General features: G+C 46.0%; 1 protein-coding gene across 2 annotated transcripts; it reads right to left on the bottom strand.

Moving 5' to 3' along the window:
• Positions 1 to 3,598: 3,598 nt before the first annotated feature.
• ABCF1 (ATP binding cassette subfamily F member 1) lies at positions 3,599 to 18,784 on the bottom strand. Of its 2 annotated transcripts, none has more exons than XM_030314985.2 (25): positions 18,660 to 18,784; positions 14,256 to 14,302; positions 13,947 to 14,036; positions 13,705 to 13,834; positions 13,519 to 13,556; positions 13,326 to 13,433; positions 11,573 to 11,647; positions 11,375 to 11,491; positions 10,429 to 10,533; positions 9,708 to 9,830; positions 9,198 to 9,298; positions 9,019 to 9,104; positions 8,614 to 8,753; positions 8,380 to 8,528; positions 7,973 to 8,056; positions 7,648 to 7,772; positions 7,372 to 7,484; positions 7,081 to 7,252; positions 6,841 to 6,915; positions 6,678 to 6,748; positions 5,153 to 5,185; positions 4,902 to 5,070; positions 4,660 to 4,724; positions 4,502 to 4,574; positions 3,599 to 4,377 (listed from the first exon to the last, which is right to left on the bottom strand). In XM_030314985.2, the coding sequence occupies exons 1-25, from the start codon at positions 18,730 to 18,732 to the stop codon at positions 4,211 to 4,213; spliced, it is 2,529 nt and encodes an 842-aa protein (XP_030170845.1). In that variant the 5' UTR covers positions 18,733 to 18,784; the 3' UTR covers positions 3,599 to 4,210. The 2 variants fall into 2 exon arrangements, with proteins under 2 accessions (XP_030170845.1, XP_030170846.1); XM_030314986.2 differs by having other exon boundaries at positions 13,705 to 13,831.
• Between the last annotated feature and the right edge of the window lie 1,741 nt (positions 18,785 to 20,525).

Here is a 20,525-nt window from a genome sequence, read left to right as displayed (position 1 = left end):
TGTAGTACCAGCTCAAGTGGGAAAATCTAGTGGGCCATTCTCTGGCTTGTGCTTCCCTATCTCTGGCATCAAGCCACAAGAACTTTTAGAGCTCAAAGTTTTTTCTATGTTAATTTAAAATTTAGTTCAGCCATTTTTCTTTCAAATTCTCCATGGAAATCCAAAGCGACCCATTTCCATGCCTTCACCAATTCCCCTGCAGGCACTTCTCTCCATTTCGGCTGGTCTGTTCTTCCTTTCTGCTTCCATTCCCCCTGCCCCTGAAATACCCTTTCAACTTTAGACATTCTCTGTCAACCCCACCCAAAGCACACCAGTTCCATCTCCAATTCTGGATCATCATTGTTCTAGTTTCCCCATTCCTGCTCCTGGGCAGTAAACCTAATGTTGCAAAAAACACAAAATCCTACCATCTTGACACCAACTCAACACTTACTGCTACTTGGCAATTCCTCTTGATTGGCACCCAAGCTCCTGAATGAGATCTATCCAGTGTGAGCACCATTTCCTCTTCACCTGAAAATATCTGAGCCTATGTGATCTTCCTTTCCCAGAGGAAGAAGGGTATCAGTTTTCAAGGCAGTATCTAACCCTCTCTCAGCATCTCCTCTACCCACTCAACTATTCACCCAGCAGCCAGAACAATTTTGTAAAAATCAAAACACGGGCACCTGGGTAGCTCAAATGGTTGTGTCGGACTCTTGATTTTGGCTCAGGTCATCATCATCAATGTGATGGAGCCCCACATTGGGCTCTGTGCGGACAGTGCAGAGCCTGCTTGGGTGTTCTCCCTCTCTCTGCCCCTCCCACTCTTTCAAAAACAAATACACATTAAAAATAATAAATTCTCACCACTGTGTGAGAATGGCCTCCCATTGCTCCTCAAACAGTATCCCAACTCACCATCAAGGCTTACAGGCTCTGAGTGTCTGGCCCCTGCTCTATTTCAAGCTGCCTATCTTGTCTATGTCAAGCTCTTCTGGCTCCAGGGTCCCTGAAACACTATGGTTTCTTCCCTGAGGGCTCTTCTTTTCCACTCACCTAGTTCCTTCACCACCTTCAGGCCTTGGCTTTAATGTTATTCCTGAGAAGTCTTTCTTATTCACTGGATTTAAAGCCCACCCCCTACCCTTTCTATCCTAGCTCCAAAGGCAGCAGAGTTCCTATCCTTGCACTAACAGAATCCCAAGCGATGCTCATGCTGCTGGTCTGGGACACTTTGAACATCACTACCCAGAACAGCCAGTTTGGTGTCCCAGTTGTTGCATTTAGCACTGGCCACACAATGGCAACTTTGGATACTCCCATGCTGTATGGCCACAAGGCTCAATCCTGGTTTTCACTTTTCTTATTGTAGTTTCTTACTGTAGTATACTGGCACTATTTCCTAAAACCTCTTTGCGTGTTCCTAAAACACAGTGCTATCCTGGCTCTCATGCTCTTCCAGGACTCACGCTTTGGTTACCCTGTCCACATTTTACACAAGAGGGAAAATATCCAGGACACTGGAGTCAGCTAAACAAGAGCCATCATATCAGCAACAACCATCTCTGTTGAGGGCGGATGGTTGTGGGCAGGTCAGTGTCCCCTGTTTCATTAGGAAGGTATGCAGAAGAATCTCTGCTTTTCAAAACCATTTTTATGGTAGTTATTATGTACATTAGTGCATGACTTATAGATAATAAAAGTTGTCTATGAGTAAGAGTATTTGTTAACAAAATTCCATTTTCCAGGCTTTGGGTTATCCATACATACTGTACCATATAAACCATATTTTTTGTTCTTTTTGCATTGTATTTTTTTGCCCACATTTAAGTGCATTAATAACTCCATTACTAAGTATGTATATTGAAGGAAAAAGTACAATTTGTGTCCATGTATGGAAGCTGTTTTGAAGCATCAAGTACTTGTAGTGAAGTTGATAAAAAACTTGAAACGCAAAATTTTGGTATTCACTTTATAAATAACATTCCTATATATTTTATGCATCATCTCATCTAGACCAGTGAACTGAAAAGTGTAGAGTGTAACGTGAAACACATCTAACAAAAAAATTTAAAACACTTTAGAAAATAATTGCCTAATCCCTTAATAATCCTACAAGGTAGCTACTTTTTTAAGTTTATTCATTTATTTTGAGAGTGCACAAGCAGGGGAGGGGCATAGTGAGAGAGGGAGAGAGAGGGACCCAAGCAGGTTCCGTACTGTCAGCACAGAGCCTGATGCGGGGCTCCATCGCACAAATCATGAGATGGTGACCTGAGCCAAAATCAAACCTGAGTTAAGACTGAGCCACCCAGGTGTCCCTAGGTACACACTTTCAATCTTCTTTTTACAGATGAGAAAACCAGTACCAAGAGGCTAAGTAGCCTGTCCAACATCATACTCTTAGTAAGTAGACTTGAAACCTGGCTCCCACTGTTCTATGACAGATTTACTTCACATAATTGTGGAAATTACTTTACATAAAACATCTTACTCAGGTGCTTGGTTTAAGACCCTAATTTTTTCCCCTCAAATTCCAGAAGAGGAGTAGTTCCTTTCTAATTTGAGATGTTCCCTAACAACACTATTTCCACACCAAAACTACACTTCACTACAAAATCTGTACCTCAGGCTATTACTTACTTATTCACTTGGTCAAAAAATAGTTTCCCCAAAATAGATATCCAAGCTGTCAGACTTAACCAAACAGCTCCTCATATTCCCTCTGGAACTGGATACATCAGATCATTCTCTTCTTTCTCCCCAACTCCCACACACCTCTCCCGTCCTTTCCTTCCCATGCCTCCCCTACCCTAGTTCAGCATTTAGTTACCTCACCCACAACAAGTTATGGATTCCATTCCATATACTTCTATAGTCGACCTCACCCATCACCACCTAAAGTCACCAACCACCTGCCACTGGTTACTTTCCAAATCTACCTCTCCAATATAATAGTAAGAAAAATGGCCACACCAGCTACGCTTTCTCATTAACTCCCAAGTAGTTTTTTCTTCTTTCCAGGCCTGAGATCTCTCTTTTCCTACATTCCAAAAATGACTCCCTATTTTCTCATTATTCAAATTCTTTTTATTTTTCAAGAGGCCCACCCTGAAGTGATCCTGTCTATCAAATAATCAAGTTCTGGATCATCTTTCCCTTCTATGAGCACGTGGCAACTTACAGCATCTAGAGGAAACACATTTGGCAATTAACCAAATCACCTTTACACTCATGTCTCATTTTCTAAAGTCTTCTGTAGCTAAACTATTGATGCAGGCAGACCTTGTCTTTTCCTTTTTGTACACTCCACAGTGCTGTATGTGATGTCAGTTACTTAAGAACTTTTCAGAGTATCAGTACTGTGGGGCCCTGACCACAGAGCAAAGCTTGGACAATGGGAGGCCCAAGAGTCCCAGATGGAAGGGATGAACCCCTTTCTGTTCCTATCTGAAGGGTTGGAGAATCCTCAAACAGCAAGCACCATCTAAAATGCATAAGACTACAAATTAGATCCATCTGTATTAGTGGGGAAGCATGGATACTGAATGCTGCTAGCAATAAAGTGAATCAAAACTAAAAATAGTCCCAATGCCCATGAATCTCCAAACAGTGACAAGACGGCAACAACAACTTTCCTTTATTTCCTCCCCTTGTAAAGGGAGATTCAAGTTGAGGGGTAATTTTCTTGCCCCCAAGTCCCCAACTACAAAAAGACTGCAGGCACCAAGCCCTAGGCTGGGTAACAGCCTAGGCCTCACAACTTGCCTCCAGCACTGAGCTGCAGTAACTGTATCAGTAAGTCAGCATTAAATCCACCAGAAAAGAACAGCACCACTCAAAGACCAGGGGACCAGATAGCCTTGAAGCTTTCTGGTGGACCACAGGCAGGGTTCTTGGTGATGAAAGTCTCTAGACAACTGGCCACATAAGTTTGGCTAGATGGAGCCCACAACGATGAAGGTCATCTCTGTGTATATGGAGGAATGTCAAGGATAAGGCCAGCTCAGTTATCTGAAGAAAACTGTAACAGGCTAGTTTTTCAGAGAAAAGGAACCAAAGTGGTACCCTGGTCACATCAAGAGCATGCTCTGCCTTCCTGTGCCTGAGTAGTTGCTGGGTCAGCTGCAGACCAGAGGCAGGCTTCCAAGCAGAGAAAGGGAGACAACAGGGGACTTCTAGGCCACACAAGCTTGTCTTTCAGGAGACTTCCGGGAAGGAAAACTCACTCTCGGGGTCTGTTGACCATGACTTCACCCAGAGCCTCCAACACCTCCCGCTTGTAGTCCTCAAAGTCACCATCGATCTGGCTTACACTCTGCTCCTCCACCACCCACAGCTGGCAGTTGGTTTCGGTGATGAGTCGGGCATCATGGCTGACGACGATCACAGCTTTAAAAAAAGATGTGAGCAGGGAGAGTAGGGACAAAGAAGGCAAAGACAAATGAGAACGTGAAGAACAAATGAGACAAATGAGAACCAGGAAAGGAGGAGGGTGCACCCTGAGCTGACTTACCACCCTTGTATTCATTGATGGCTTCCCCAAGAGCATCAATAGACTCAATGTCCAAGTTATTGGTGGGTTCATCCTATGGAAGAGACATTCCATGACCAAGTGTTACAATCTTTTCATTACTGTCACCTTTACCCCCTCCCATAGTCCAGCTCACTCACCAAGATGAGGACATCGGGTTCCCAACAAGCCAGCTCAGCAAACACAACTCGGGCTTTTTGCCCACCTGTAGCAAAGGAAAAAGAGGGCCATCACACTTCACTGCCTTATGTTTCTGAAGATAAACTCTGAAGATGTGTGTGTGCAGATTCCCCAAGTCCTAGCTGTTCTTTTCTGACTCTAGGTACAGTCTGGAGGTGTGAAAATTGAGGAGGACACCTTCCCTAGTCCCCTACAGTGGTACCAGAGAGTTTGCAGATCTGGATGGTGTGGGCATGACTCTCAAGGCCAAAGCGGCCTAGGCACTTCCGGGCATCCTGGTAGGGCAGGTTGAAGCCCCGCTGCAGATATTCAGTGGGTGTTTCCTCCATGCGCAGCTGTTCTGCATACTGCTGGTTGAAGAAGCCAATTTTCTGCCCAAGAGAGGAAGGCGGTCTGTAAAAATCATACTTCCTCTATCAGGCTCTTCCTCCCTAATTCCCAAAGCCAACTTACCAACCGGTGGTTCTTTCTCATTTCTCCACGAGTCTGCAAGGAAAAAGCAAGTGGGAAGATAAGGGAATGGAGAGGAAGATGCTGCCCCTCCACATCGTCACTTTTCTTAAGGGGAGACAAATACCAGAATTGGGCTGGGAATCAGTCCATGCAAGAAGGGGAACGCGGATGTCCTCCCTAATGTGACAAAGGCACATCCAGGAAATGACAAGAGTACAGGGCAAAGGGGAGTGAGATGACAATAAAGGAGGGGACACAAAAAGCACAGATTCAGAACCAAGAGGGGACTGACCACAACCAACAAACACCCCCTTCCCACCCAGCAAGATCCACCAATGGCAACTTTTTCAGGGTTCTGCCTCATATGGGAGTTAAGAGACTGTGAGAGGATCTAAGAAAAAACAACTTGAGGTGTATGAAGAAATGGGCCCTTCTCAACATTTTCCTGGAGGAAGTAAAGATGGTTACAACCAATCAAAAACACTGTATAGCAGTATGTTGTAAATCCTAAAAACAATTCTAGGAAGTTTATCCTAAAAAAAAAACTACAGTCATGAACATGTACAATAATATTTACTGGAGCACTTGGGTGGCTCAGTTGGTTAAACACCTGACTTCGGCTCAGGTCATGATGTCACGATACATGAGTTTGAGTCCCGCATCAGGTGAGCTCAAGCCCCCCTTTGGATGAGCCCCACCTTCTCTCTCTCTCCCTCTCTCTGCCAGTGGGATTCTCTTTCTCTTTCACTCTCTCTGCCCCTTGCTTACTTGCACCCTCTCAAAAAAAAAAAAAAAAAAAAAAGTTTACTATAGGATTGACCTTCAGTGAAAAACCAGAAAAAAATCTAAACGACTGTGATCAAAAACTATAAATCCACAAGAAACGAATGTACACAGGTAATTATTGGCATGGAAAAATACTTGATGTGTATTATCTGAGAACTGGCTATGAAACAATTCATCTGAGAACCCACTTTTGTTAAAAAAAAATTATATGCACATTTGCAGAGAAGAAAAAGAGAAAGTAATCCATCTAAATTAATACTGGTTATCTCCAGACTTTTCTGACTCCTGCAATTTCTTTTTTTCTTAAGTTTTTTATTTTTAAGAGAGAGGGAGAGGGCAGAGAGGGAGAGCGAATCCCAAGCAGGTTCCCTGCTGTCAGTACAGAGCCCAACATGGGGCTCGATCCCAGGAACCATGAGATTATAACCTGAGCGGAGATCAAGAGTCAGAAGCTTAACCAGATGAGTCACCCAGGTGCCCCTGACTCATGCAATTTCTAGTTATTCTATAACCAAAACACACATGGGGGAGTGGTGCCCCCAGTCCAACCCCACTTCTCCTGGCTCTCTCCCCTGATCTACAGTGTTCTCCTCTCTAGCACCTCTGAGGAAAAGGAATCATCTACGATGAATTCTGTATTTAAATCTCCAGCACAGAGGGGGCTCCTTGATTCTAGCATTTGGTGAATGGCTGCCTTTTCACACTCGTCATGCTCTCCGGTCCTGGCACCAGGACTTACTGGTGTCAGCTTGCCCGTCAACAACAGAAGCAGGGTGCTCTTCCCCACACCGTTAGGGCCCACGATGCATACTGCAAGGAGGAAGACAGGTGGTCAAAGAGGTCCTCAGAAACTGTCCCTGTAGCCCTGCTTCACGTCCCCAAGCCACTTGACACCAACTCACTCCTTGAATCCATGTCAATGCCAAAATCCAGGTTCTTAAAGAGTGGTTTCTGCCCCTCATAGCCAAACGTCACACCTGAGAATCAGGAAAAGAAGTGATATACTTTCTTTTCGGAATCACTCTGAAGGTGTCCTAAAGTCCTTTCCTGGCCTTGGAGAAAAGGAATGGATCCCATGCTGGGTGGAAGACGTGGGGTGCACACACTTCCACCCTGCGTTGGTGGGGTCTGCAGCTGCTCACCATGCAGACCCAGCACAGGAGGGCTGAGCGGTGGGGGATTAGGGAAAGTAAAGCGCACAGTATACTCCTTGGGGCGCTTCAGGAGCTCGGGGGCCTCTTGCGATTCCTCATCTTGGTTTTTCCGCCGGCATTTCTGCTGCTTTCGAGTCAGGGCTTCCTTTGTTTGCTTTTCCTGGAGAGGAAGGGGAAAAGGAGAAATTCACACCCTTCACAGCAGTCCCTGAAATGGAGAGCAGTGTCACAGAGTTCCCTCTTTCTCCATATTGAGAGAAAAGCCCTCCAGGTGCTTACCGCCTGCTTGGTGGACTTGCCACCTGCCTTTAGCTCCTTCAGCTTCTTCTCCTGCTTCTCATACTGCTTCAGCAGTTCTTTCTGCTTCTGCTGATACATCTTCTTGAAGGTCACTGAGGCAGAAAAGGAGGATGGGCAACAACGGTTGTCTTCCTCCCCAGCAGAGGGACAACCAGAACTGGTGAGGACAGAGTTGGGCATCACTGTCTAGACTCTTTTAAGATTTAGCTAATCATTGCATCCCTATGGGTCCTCCCCCCAACAAATGATCCTTACTGTAATTGCCCCGATAGTAATGGAGCCGCTGGGCATCGAGATGAATAATATCGGTGCAGACATCGTCCAGAAAGCCCTGGTCATGGGAAACGATGAGCAATGTCTTCCGCCAGCCCTGGAGGTAGCTGGGTTTTAGAGAAGAGTGTGGACAGGTCACAATGGTCAGTTTAGGGTTAAGTCAGGGAAACAGACTGACAATGAAAACAGGGAGGAAAAGAGAAAGGGGCTGGACAGAGTGCTGTCAAGGACAGAGTGTAAACAGCTAGAGGAGACAAGGACAGAATGACAACCAATGACGCAAAGACTGTAGTCAAAGGTGACGCACTTATTGAGCCAGATGACAGCATTGAGGTCCAGGTGGTTGGTAGGTTCATCCAACATCAGCAGCGTGGGCTCCATGAACAATGCCCTAGAAGGTGGGGCACCAGAATGTAGGGTCAGGGGTAGGAAGATTCTCGCTCAGAGAACTCCACAGAAGCCTCTGGCAGGTGAGACCATGAACACTCCTTCCATATCTCTCCTCAGAGAGCAGGAGATGTTGAAAAGATTATGCCCCCAAGAGGAATGATCTTGAGTCTGGCAATGCAGACAATACAGGAAGGAGCAGGAAGACTTGAAACTCCCTACTGGCCTTAGAAGAACAGGAAGAAGAGAAAGCCCCGCCTCCCGCCACCCCTGCCCATGCGTGGATTGATGCTGCAAAGGGGAAAGGCAGGGAGGTGGGTGGCCCACCTGGCCAGGGAGACACGCATGCGCCAGCCCCCAGAGAACTTCTGTGTGGGCCGATTCTGCATTTCAGGGTCAAAGCCCAGACCAGCCAGGATCCGCCGGGCTTTGGCCTCTGCAGCTGCTGCCCCAGTCGCCCGCAATTCCTCATATACCTGGAGGAGGGAGAAGAGGACACATGTCCAAAGGTTCCAGGAACCCCCAACTCTTAGCCCATGTCCCCTGCGCCATCTCCTCTACCTTCTCTAGCCTCTCAGCAGCTGCATCATCTCCCTGCTCCAGCTGCCCCTGGAGCCGTCGCTCCTCTTCCAACAGTTTCAATCGCTTGGTGTCGGCCCGAAGAACAGCCTGCACAGCTGGCGTCTCATCTGCTACCACCTCTGGGGGGTCAGGGGAGAAAAGGCCAGTTGCCCTGAGGGCCAAGTCTCCCATTCCTTCTTTTCTTCAGCTCAATTTCAGGTTTGTCTGACCTTGCCCAATCCTTTGTACTTATTCCAAAGAAATTTTCTCTAGTCTTTCCTTAGCATCCATCTCCCAGTCCCCAATCTTACTTTAGAACCTTTCCCACTCCATAACCACAATTTCTTCTGTTCTTGATTGACTCTTCTACCCCACCCCTCAGGCCCATCCCACCACTGGCCTCACCCTGCTCACACAGCAGCACGTCAATGTTGGGAGGTATGCTCAAGGCCCGGTTGGCAATGTGCTTGAGGAGAGTAGTCTTGCCCTTGCTGGGGAACGAGAACTATTAAGACCAGGCCATCCCTGAAAAACCTTTTTTTTTCCAGCCCCTTCCCTTTTATAGCTCCAGCCCTTCTCCTCACCCGTTGGGTCCCACTAGCCCATAGCGGCGGCCAGCTACAATGTACAAGTCTGCGTTGACAAATAACTCCTTGCCATGGGCCGAGATGCTGAACTTCTCCAGCTGCAGTTGTCAGGGAAGCAGTGGCAGAAGAAAGAAAAGCACATGAGAACCCCCCTCTTTCAGACAACTTTCTCCCTGCTGGGAAGCCTCTGACAAAACAGATAGCTCCAGCATGACCCTCTTCACCATGCTGGTCCACTTCCTGTCCACTGCTTTGAAGGGGAGTCTCCCAAATTCTAACTGAGTCCAGCCCATCCCACCCTTCCTGCCCCCCAAGGGTGGACCCCTCTAGTTGTGTTGGTTTTCCTATCTTCTCACTGAAGCTGGCAGAAGTCAAGGTATGGAAAACACCTCCAAGCTTTCTTCCAATATACCACTCATACCTGGCTTCCTCGGCTGCCATGGCCACTCAGGGAAAGGTGGCACTTCCTTGAGCAAACTGGTTGGGAGGGAGCCTCTCAGACCTTACCTTAATGTCAGATGCATTTTCTAACATGGCTTGGCGGGAGGACACCTCTGCTTGGGAGACGGAGAAATCATTTTCAGCAGCATTGGCTGCTTTTAATGAAGCCACCTGGCGCTCATACTCCATCTGAGAAAGAAGGAAAACCCACATATGAGGCCACTGTCTGCCAGTTACCCGTCACAACACAGCCACATGTCATCAGACACCAAAAAAAGGTCCACAAAATACATCTGTTTCTTTATTCCAACTGTTGTTCTTGCAGTAACGTCAAAAGCTCCCTTTTGCCCCAATTCAGATGTCCCCTAGTTTAAAAAAAAATTTTTTTTTAAAGATTTTATGTAATCTCTACACCCAATGTGGGGCTGGAACTCGATCAAGAGTTGCATGCTCCACCTACTGAGCCAGCCAGGAGTCCAACTGAAATATTAAAAAAGTCAAACGCGGGGCACCTGGGTGGCTCAGTCGGTTGAGTGTCCGACTTCGGTTCAGGTCATGATCTCAGTCTGTGGGTTCGAGCCCCGCGTCGGGGTCTGTGCTGACAGCTCAGAGCCTGGAGCCTGTTTCAGATTGTGTCTCCCTCTTTCTCTGACCCTCCCCTGTTCATGCTCTCTCTCTGTCTCAAAAATAAGTAAATGTTAAAAAAAAAAAATTTTTTTTTAAATAAATAAATAAATAAATAAAAAATAAAAAAGTCAAACGCTCCTAATTCTGACTGAGATCTTACTTGTTTCTTTAGCTTTTTCTTCTCCTTTTTGCTAAGGTGCACATAAGGATCATCAGCCTTAGACTCCCCTTCTTCTTCCTCCTCTTCTCCTTCTTCCTCTGAACCCTGTGAGAACGAGATGATGAAAAACAAGAGACCCCTTCTAGAACTCAGATTTCATGTCATTCACCCAGCCCCACAGTTAGCTCGTTCCTTTCCCAGAGTCCTGAAATTTCTTGGTGGGTCCTCTCACTCTCTCACACACACTCCTGGGCTCCCTGGAGTCCTTCACCCACTTCTGTGTCAGGAATGACAGAAGACAAATAGTATGAATGTGTATGTACAAAGTATAACAGTTCTACCCACCTACAAACAAAACTGCCCATACCACTGGGGAGGAAATAAATGAAACAACTTTTACTCATGTATCAAATGAGTTTCTGTGGCTTACATGTTAACATGCAAAGAAAACGTCCAGAAACCCTTACAGCACTAAAAAATCTAACAGAATCCAGAATTAGAAAGTTCTAGAGGTGGAGGGACTGCAGAGATCACTAGATCATACAGATAACTGTGCCCTGAGAAGGTGGAAAGGTCACACAGGTGGTGAGTGGCAGAGCCAGAACCCAGATCATCTGAGGCTACCACCAGGGTCCCTTCCTCTCTGAATCAGGAGCTAAATGGATTGTGGGCCAAATCTCACCTGATGCCTATTTTTATACGGCCCAAGCGCTAAGAATGGTTTTACATTTTCAAAGAATTTTTTTAAAAAACAGGAATATGCATCAGAGATTGTATGTGGTCCACAAAACCAAAAATATTTACTATGTGGCCCTTTACAAAAGCCTGCTAATTCCTGCTCTGGGTAGTAATGCCACCCCCAGATCCTGCTCCCCTCCCCCAACCAAGAGCCACAGAAGGCCAGTCCCTCAGCCAATCTTCCTTCCCCCAACACCAAAATACACACCTGCTCTGCCTTCATGGTCTTCTCCCTCCCTTGTCTGGGTGGCTCCTTTTGTTTTGTTATTTCTTCTTCTTCATCCTCCTCCTCTTCATTGTCCAGAGCAGCAAATTTATTTTGAGGCTAACAGGGAAAAAACAACAGATCTGATGAAATGTTCTAATTCCTGAGACCCAGCACCTCCTCCTGCCAATACTCCCTCACCTTGGTCTTCCCCTTTGACTTCTCTTCCTTTCCCTTTCTGCCCTTCAGCCCAGGCTGTTGTTCCTCAGATACCGCCTGGAGAACACATACACACACACAGAAAATTAATTTGTTAACTTATTTATCAAGCATTTCTAGGGAGTTTAGAACTAGGAGCTAACTATACTGAGTGCTCCTCCGAAAACAAATGAGACCTAGGAAAACCCTAGTTTCTACCTTGAGGTGAAAGAGTGAAAAAATAGTTAGATGATATCAGCAAAGCTAAGGGAACACGAGTCAGGAAAAAGAACATGGGTGGGGTGGCACTAGCACTGGAGGGCTTCCTCGAGAGGGCACATCTTGAGAGGAAATAATGGACTTGAGCTTAGAGAGAGCATTCTAAGGAAAAGGGAAGACACAACATAAAGAAGAAAGAAAGGCTTTGGGGTGCGTGTCTGGTTCAGCTGGTGGAGTACACGACTCTTGATGTTGGGGTCATGGGTTCAATCAAACTCTATGTTGGGGTAGTGCTTAAAAGGGTGGGGAGGCGGGGAACCTGGCTGGCTCAGTCAGTACAGCATGCAAGTCTTGGTCTTGGGGTTGAGTCTGAGCCCCAAGTTGGATGTGAAGATTACTTAAAAAACAAACAAAACCGGGGCGCCTGGGTGGCGCAGTCGGTTAAGCGTCCGACTTCAGCCAGGTCACGATCTCGCGGTCCGGGAGTTCGAGCCCCGCGTCAGGCTCTGAGCTGATGGCCCAGAGCCTGGAGCCTGTTTCCGATTCTGTGTCTCCCTCTCTCTCTGCCCCTCCCCCGTTCATGCTCTGTCTCTCTCTGTCCCAAAAATAAAATAAAAACGTTGAAAAAAAAAATTAAAAAAAAAAACAAACAAAACCACAAATACTTCAACACAGGCATAAAACTGAACGCCAAGGTGTGAACAGGCTAATTTGAAACATATACACAGAAGAATCCCAAGTAACCCTGCAAAAGGGGTCCGAGTGGAAAAGCAAAAACTTGAGGCCCTTTGCTTTAGATTTTGAGTCTAATCTGGGGAGCCTGGGTGGCTTAGTCAGTTAAACGTCCAACTTCGGCTTGGGTCATGAGCTCGAAGTTTGTGAATTGAAGCCACACATCAGGCTCTCTGCTGTCAGTGCAGAGCTTGCTTTAGATCCTCTGTCCCCCTTTCTCTGCCCGTCCCCTGCTCGCATATGTTCTTTCTCAAATAAACGTTAAAAAAAAAAAAAAAAAAAAAAGATGATTTTGATAGTGTGAGATCTAAAAGAACTAGTTTTTTTTTTTTTTTTTTTTAATGTTTATTTTTGAGAAAGAGAGTGTGAGCAAGGGAAGGGCAGAGAGAGGGAGAGAGAGAGACAGACAGACAGACAGACAGACAGAGAATGTGGAGCAGGCTCCAGGCTCCGAGCTGTTAGCACAGAACCCGACACGGGACTCGAACCCACAAACCATGAGATCATGACCTGAGCCAAAGTTGGACTCTCAACTGACCGAGCCACCCAGACACCCGTAAAAGAACTAGTTTAAAAGCAGGAAAATGGGGAGTATGGCTTGCTCAATCAGTGACACATGTGACTCTTGATCTCAGGGTTGTGAGTTCGAGCCCACACTGGGTATAGAGATTACTTAAAATCTTAACAGAAATTAAAATTAAAAAATTAAAAAAATAAAAGCAGGAAAAAAAGCAGGGGAATTACCACACCATGGCCAGAAGGTGCTACATGGGGTGGGAGTGACCAGCAGAGTGGCCACTTTCACCTTATTAATCCGATTCTTTTCCAACTTGGCAGGCTTGGGAGGATGTTTTTCTTCCTCCTCCTCATCCTCACTTTGATCCTGAATCAGGGCTGCAAAAACATTACCACCCTAGAGAATGAAAGGGCCAGAGAAATCAGTGGGATGGTCAAGTTTGCAGCCCTGGGGTCTCTTGTTTATCACACAGATGACTTACCTTGGTTTTCTTCCCTCCTCGGGGTATTGGGGCAGGTACTGAAATGACACGACGGTTGGGAAGATGAGGTAGGAAACAATTATGTCTGGTTACTCAATCTAATCCAACTCAAAAATCAAGAAATGAGGCACTTTATTATTCATGACTCAGGGATTCTGGGAACCCATTTCCCCTCAGGTCATTTACCCTCATCCTCCTCATCACTGGCTGGCACTGAGAGCTTCTTAAGACGCTCCATGAGCTCTTTCTCTTCTCCATCATCGTCCACGTCCTTCTTCCGCCGGCCTTTTCGGGTGTCTCGTTTCTTTTTTTGCTGCTGAAAGGAAAAGAGAGTAAGACAACGAAGCCCAGGCCCCTCTCTGCTACACAGAGAGTTCCCCATTAACCGACTGAACCAATGTGGGCTGGACCCCCTGACACTTGAGAACCTGCTGTTGCTGTTGTGGCTGCTCCTTCTCCTTGAGCACTTTCTCTTCTTCCCCAGCCTGTTTATCTTCTACTGCCAGTTCCTCAAAGAACTGTAAAAGGAGTTAAGAGATAGGTACATGTGGCTCAGAGAACAACCAAGTCCTTCTCTGCCACACACAGGCCCACTGAACCTCCAGTCCACCCTCACCTTGCTTCCTTTCTTGAAAAGATCTTTCCTCCTTCCTTGGACCCCCTGCCTCCTTCACATGGGCTTATTTTGATTGGAAACACCCACTGTCATTTCTCATCCACAACCCTCATTTACTCACCGTCTTTTTGGTCTTTTTGTCCTTCTTCCCTTTCTTCACCACTTTGTCTAGAAGGTTAAGCAGACACTGTGAATGCTTATCTACAAATTCCAAAGCAGCCTGACCTCCCCTGCAAAGCTCTCAGTGGCTCCATCCTATTTTACTACTTTCTATCATTCCTTAGGCATTTGCACTGTCCCAACTGTGCCTTGGTCTAGAGTGGCAGTGGAAGGGAGAAGTAGAATTTATAGAGTGAAGACAGAAGTGGGAAGACACAGTACTCAAAGAGGACTCCTACATTTTCTTTTTTTTTTTAAGATTTTATTTTTAAGTAATCTCAATACTCAACACGGGGCTCAAGCCCACAACCCAAAGAGTCCCATGCTCCTCCGACTGAGCCAGCCAGGTGCCCCAAAGACTCCTATGTTTTTAGCTGGGCAAAATTAGTTGGGATAGTGGTACCATTTATTAACTCAGGACATACTGGAAGAGAAGGTCCTCTCTAAAAGGACAAAGATAGTATAAATTTGGTTTACCATATGTAATTTGTGAAAAGCTGCAGACTGTGTAAACAGAGCTGTCTGGTTAATAAATGAACATCTGGGTCTATGCCCCACCTGGTCTGCTCAAATAACATTCTAGCACAAATCACACTGTTATATTTAACTGTTTGTACATTAGTCTTTCAACCCAGAGAGCAACCTGACAGACTGTTTAGCTTGCATTCCCATGGAACAAAGTAGGAAGTCTTATACAAAACCTGACTGACTGAACAAATTCCAGCTCCTCCCCTCTATCTAACCCTGTTTCCCTGAAGGCAGGAGACTATGTCTAACTCCCTCTCTCCCTTCCCCCATGAGAATGGGAGGCAGCCAGCAGCTTTATGATTTCTCTTCCTGTCTGGGCCTACCCACTATCACATTCCCCTTCAAATCATCCTATCCATCCACTGCTTTCCAATTCTATCCAGAAACACTCCTGTAATCATTTAGTTAAAAAAAAAAAAAAAAAAAAAATCAGGGGCACCTGGGTGGCTCAGTCAGTTAACCATCCAACTTTTGATTTTGGTTCAGGTCATGATCTCGCGGTTTGAGGGTTTAAGCCCTGCATCGTGTTCTGCCCTGAGAGTGCAGAGTGTGCTTGGGATTTTCTTTCTTTCTCTCTCTGCCCCTCCCCTGCTTTCTCTCTCAAAAATAAATAAAAATTAAAAAAATATATATATATCAGTGGCTTTCTGCTACCTACATTAAGTATTTTTCATTAAAAAAAAAGTTTTTTAAATTTATTTAGTGCGAGTGGGGGAGGGGCAGAGAGAGAGGAGAGAGAGGAGAGAGAGAATCCCAAAGAGGCTACGTGCTGTAAGCAGAGACTGACATGGGGCTTGAACTCACAAAACCACAAGATCATGCCCTGAGCTGAAACCAAGAATTGGACATTTAACCGACTGAGCCACCCAGGTGCCCCTATTTTTCATTTTTTTTAAAAAGTAGGCTCCTAGGCTCCACACCCGATGTGGGGCTTGAACTCGTGGGGCACCAAGTGTGGAGCCTGCTTGGGATTCTCTCTGCCCCTGCCCCTCCCCCTGCGCCCCCATGCACATGCACCCTCTCTCTCTCACACAAAACATTAAAAAAAAAAGTCACATGTTCTACTGACTAAGTATTTTTAAACTAGAATTCCACATAGTCTGTAGTAACCAATTATTGAGGAAAGTTTTACTGACCAACCATATGCCCAAAACTGGTGTTATCAAAGAACAATCCCTATAACTTAAGACTTTACAAATTAAAAGGGTCCTATTCTATCTTTTCTGCTATATCTCTGTTTTCCTACCCACACCTATGTTCTGGACACTGACCTGTTATTGCCCCCTGATTAAGTCTCAGGCATATGTAGGTCTGTCTTTGCTTAATCTGTATCTTCCAACCAGAACACATTTCATCAAAATTTGATCCCCCATATTGGGTGAATAGTGTCAATGAATTGGAAAGATGTGCAGGAGAAATAATGAAAGGCTTTATATGCTATTCCAGAGAGTTTAATCCTAAAGACATTAGGAGGGAGGACCCACTGCAGTACAGAGGAAGGAATGGCATGATCAGCTCACCTTGACAACACTGAGGAGAGACTCCTCCCAGGTATTAATCTCTCCCCAAGGACTAACACAACGCAACCATCTCTCCCTTCCTTTAATTCTCTTTTGAACTTCAAACCTCACTTTGATCCTCCTAACCATAGAAAGGAAAATCCTATGCACAGGTTCAAGTGCGACAAGGTATGATCACCAAGGAAGAGGAAAAAGCTAAGTACCGCTAAAGCAATGCGCTCCTCCATGGCTCCTCCATCGCTCCTCCCCTAATAGCTCCTCCCCTTCAGCACACAACTTAAGCTAACTTCAAAGCCTAATAGAACACTTCCTTACTATCTCTTCCCCCAATTACTGCTTTCTACTTTGGTCTCCACAGGTTCACACTAGCTCTGCTTCCTCATTTCCCATTCCTTTTTGAGCATACTCCGATCTGATTTGGGTATCATCTCCTAATGACTACTACCTTTGCCAAAGTTGCCACTGTCCCCTTAGTTGCTCAACCCAAAAAGAATTTTTTTAGTCCTGATTTTGCATGACTTCTCTGCAATATTCCATGCTACCACCTCCTCATCCTCTGCTTCCCTCCTGTCATTACTTAATTTCAGGGATCCTGTTGGCTCCTGGTTTGCCTTCAGTTTCTCTGGCTGCTCACCTTTCTCAGTGTCATCTCCTCTACCTCCTTCCTTACCTTCCCTTAATTGTTGAGGATCTTTTGGGTTCCTGTCTTCTGTCCTCTTTTGGCTTCAATCTGCATACTCTCTCAGGGGACTCCTCTGAATTCAACGTTTCAACAACACTTGCTTGTGTGTTTACTTCTAGCCTAGATCTCTCCCTGCCATCTCCTCTTAGAAGTTCCCCAGGAATCCCCAACTTGACATTCAAAAGCTGACCTTATCTCTTCCCACTCCCAACCCTACAGCCCATTTCTGATCTCAAACAACAGTATACTACCCTTTGAGTTGAGTGTCATCCTTAATTCTTCTCCCTTCATTCAGTCTGTTCTCAGACCTACTCAATGCCATTTCCTTAGTAACTCTTTAATATTCACTGCCTTGGCTTACCCTGGTACTGCTTCTCACCTAGATCATTGCCAGCACCTCTTACATGGTAGCCCTGCCTCCAATCTTGACCAATACAAGTCATTCTCCACTGCTCAGTGTTGTCAGGATGAGCTGATCACACCATGCCTTATGCACTTCAATTAGTCTTAATGTCTTCAGAATTACAGTCTTTGGAATACCGTGTAAAGCGTCCCATTATTTGTCTCCTGCACACCTTTCCAACCCCATTACATTAGTCACCCAATATGGGGAATGGCCAGGCTCACCTATGTCTTTACCTTTGCACAAATTTCTTCCTCTGCTTGGAATGCTCTTCCCCTTGCTAACTCATACTGATTCTTTCAGAATCAACTCAGCTGCCACATATTTCTGGGAGGCTTTGCTGACATTCCTACCCTAGCTGTCTGAGTAGATGCTTCTCCTCTCTTCTCTAGTCTCACAGCATTCTCAAGCACATTCATCACTCTGTCAACCACTTTTGGATTCATGCTGTCCCCTCTACTAAACTGAGTGCCCCTTTGGGGCAAGTCTGATCTTTTCTCTCTACATTCTCAGTTTCTCTGCACAGTATCAGGTATACAGCAGGCATCCAAAAATTGCTTGTAAAATGAGTCACTGTGTATCTACTGTAATTATTTTATCTCCCCTTGAAGTGCCTTCAAATTTGGGAGGATGTCTTCATATTTTTTCTCCCTTCCCAAAACACAGTATAGGTGCTGCTTACGTTTAACAAACATTCGCTGCTTTTAAGTAAACCTTAGCCTTCACTGCAACACCTAGCAGCTACCCTGCACTCTTGCTCCAGATGAGTCTGATGTGTATTATGAAAGAACCCAGGGAGTCATCCTCTTCCTCCTGAGAGGGTGTGGGTGGGTGGATGTGTGACGTTTTATGTGTGCGTGAGCGCGCAGTGGGTGGGGTGTCGCCCTGCTTGACAGATTCCCATGGAACGTGGAATACAGCGCGGTGGGGAAGATGTCCAAAAGGGAAGAAAGGAGGACTTTCTCATTTCTACCCATCTCTTCCACGGTACCATACGCATTCCCTCGTTTCTTGCCAAATCCCACTGAAACTCGCGCGCGACCGCCAGGCACCTTCACTCCCACCCCAAACTGGCGTGCTGGGTAAACTCTTTCCGGCCGGCCCCATTACACGCATGTGCAGTAGCCTCCCTCACGGCCCGGTCAGTTTCACAACCCGTGACCCCCCTCCTAAAATACGTCCGCTCTCTTCTTCCCTTTTCTATCTCGCTGGTTCCCTGCCTATCAGCCTCACCTGTGGGGCTCGTGCTCTCTCCATCCCCAATCCACTCGGGCTCCGGCGGCTGCTGCTTGGGTCCCTTCGGCATCTTGGTGGCAGTTACAGCTACTCTGGCGACGCCGGGCAGTATTTCCGCTTCCGGCAGCGTGGGGTCCCGAATGGGGCGGGCTCTTCACTTTGGCGCCAAGGTCCGGCCCCTGGGCGGTGCACGTGCGCTCCGCGGCGTCATCTCGGGGGCATGCCAGCGGCGATGGGGCGGGGCCGGCGTCTGCTTGGCCCCGCAAAGTCAATAAAGCATTTATGGCTGTGTGTGAATGCTGTGGCAGTGAGTCCGCGACGCTGCGTGAATAAGTACTGAGCATAGTAATTTCGGATTAGTACGAAGGAGCAGAAGCATCCTTCTTTTTGTTTTTGTTTTTTAAGTGGTTAGGAGCAGAAAGACGTAGTCCATCTACTTGGGAAGAGGACGGGTGTTGAGTGTAGGGTTGTAAACTAGGAATTGTAGCCTAACAGAAATAACGGTGTGATAAAGCTTGGGGGCAGTTTGGGGGGCGGGGGGAAGTCACAGTTTTACTGGGATATAATTGGTGTATGATAAACGCACATACAATAAATTGACAGGCAATAAATTGCACTTTGATCAAGGTTTTTACATATATACACCCATTAAACTGCCACCACAATCAAGATTTGAGTTCTCTTCTTAACCCTACCACTTAATAGGTGTGGGAGCAAGACGCCCCCATAGCTCTTTCAGCTCTCCTTAACCCATTATAATCATGCTCTTGTCCCTACCATTGCTTGAGTCCACTCTTCCCAAGGTCAACAGATAGAGGACCAATTCTCTGTCTTTATCATACTGTGCTAGCAGCATTTGACACAGATGATCATTCCCACCTTCCTTTTTTTTCAGGGACACTGCTCTCTGCAGGCTTCCCTTCCATTTCAGAGGCTGCTCCCCTTCTCTCCTTTCCTGGCTTTTTTTCTTTTTTCTTTTTTTAAATGTTTATTTATTTATTTTGAGAGAGAACGTGCATGAGAGCGTGCTCCAGAGGAGCAGAGAGAATCTCAAGCAGGCTCTGCACTGTCAACGCAGAGCCTGACTCAGGCTCAATCTTGTGAATCGTGAGACCATGACCTGAGCCGAAATCAAAAGTTGGACACCTAACCAACCAGCTGAGCCACCCAGGTGCCCCTCTCATGGTTTCCCTTGAAGTCTAAATGTTTTGTGGCACATTCTTTGACATTTTTCTCTATCTAGACTTATCACCTATGTCTCATGACTTTACTACCCATAACTGATGAATATCCCTAAATGTCTCTTATTTTGACCCCAACTTCTGCCCTAAGCTCCAGGCTCACAAATCTAACTGCTTATTGGATATCCTCTCTGAGGTCCCTAATAAATATCTCAAATTAGTATATACTAAACCGAGCTCTTGTTTTTACTCGTCAACTCTGTTTCTCTTCCAGGTTTTCCATCAAGAAATCACACCACCTTTCATTTAGTTACTTGGGCCCAAACTTGAAAAGTCATTCTCTTTCTCAATTCCCTCTCATCATACTTCATTTCTTTAAAAAATATATTTATTGGGGTGCCGGGTGGCTTAACCCGGTTGGTTAAGCGTCCGACTTTGGCTCAGGTCATGATCTCACTGTTCGTGAGTTCAAGCCCTACATCAGGCTCTGTGCTGACAGCTCAGAGCCTGGAGCCTGCCTCAGATTCTGTGTCTCCTGCTCTCTGCCCCTCCCCCACCCACACTCTGTCTTTCAGAAATAAACATTAAAAAAATTTAAATATATATATGTATATATATAGAGAGAGAGAGCGAGAGAGAGAGAGAGAGAGAGCGCACGCACACATGGTATATGCCAGGCACT

The sequence above is a fragment of the Lynx canadensis genome, chromosome B2 (assembly GCF_007474595.2).
Source record: "Lynx canadensis isolate LIC74 chromosome B2, mLynCan4.pri.v2, whole genome shotgun sequence".
In the NCBI taxonomy this organism is placed as follows: domain Eukaryota; kingdom Metazoa; phylum Chordata; class Mammalia; order Carnivora; family Felidae; genus Lynx; species Lynx canadensis.
Note: the sequence above shows the minus strand (reverse complement) of the source record. Positions and strands in the feature narration are given on the sequence as shown.

Bases quoted from the DNA above. Each gene is read 5' to 3' on its own strand.
- ABCF1 (XM_030314985.2), bottom strand. From the start codon at position 18,732: ATGCCGAAGGGACCCAAGCAGCAGCCGCCGGAGCCCGAGTGGATTGGG. The intron at 10,534-11,374 runs GTGTGTATTTTG...TCGTTCTCACAG, and splicing joins AGACCATGAAGGCAGAGCAG to GGTTCAGAGGAAGAAGGAGA. The intron at 8,754-9,018 runs GTGAGGCCAGTG...CTGACCCCCCAG, and splicing joins CGTGCTGCTGTGTGAGCAGG to AGGTGGTAGCAGATGAGACG.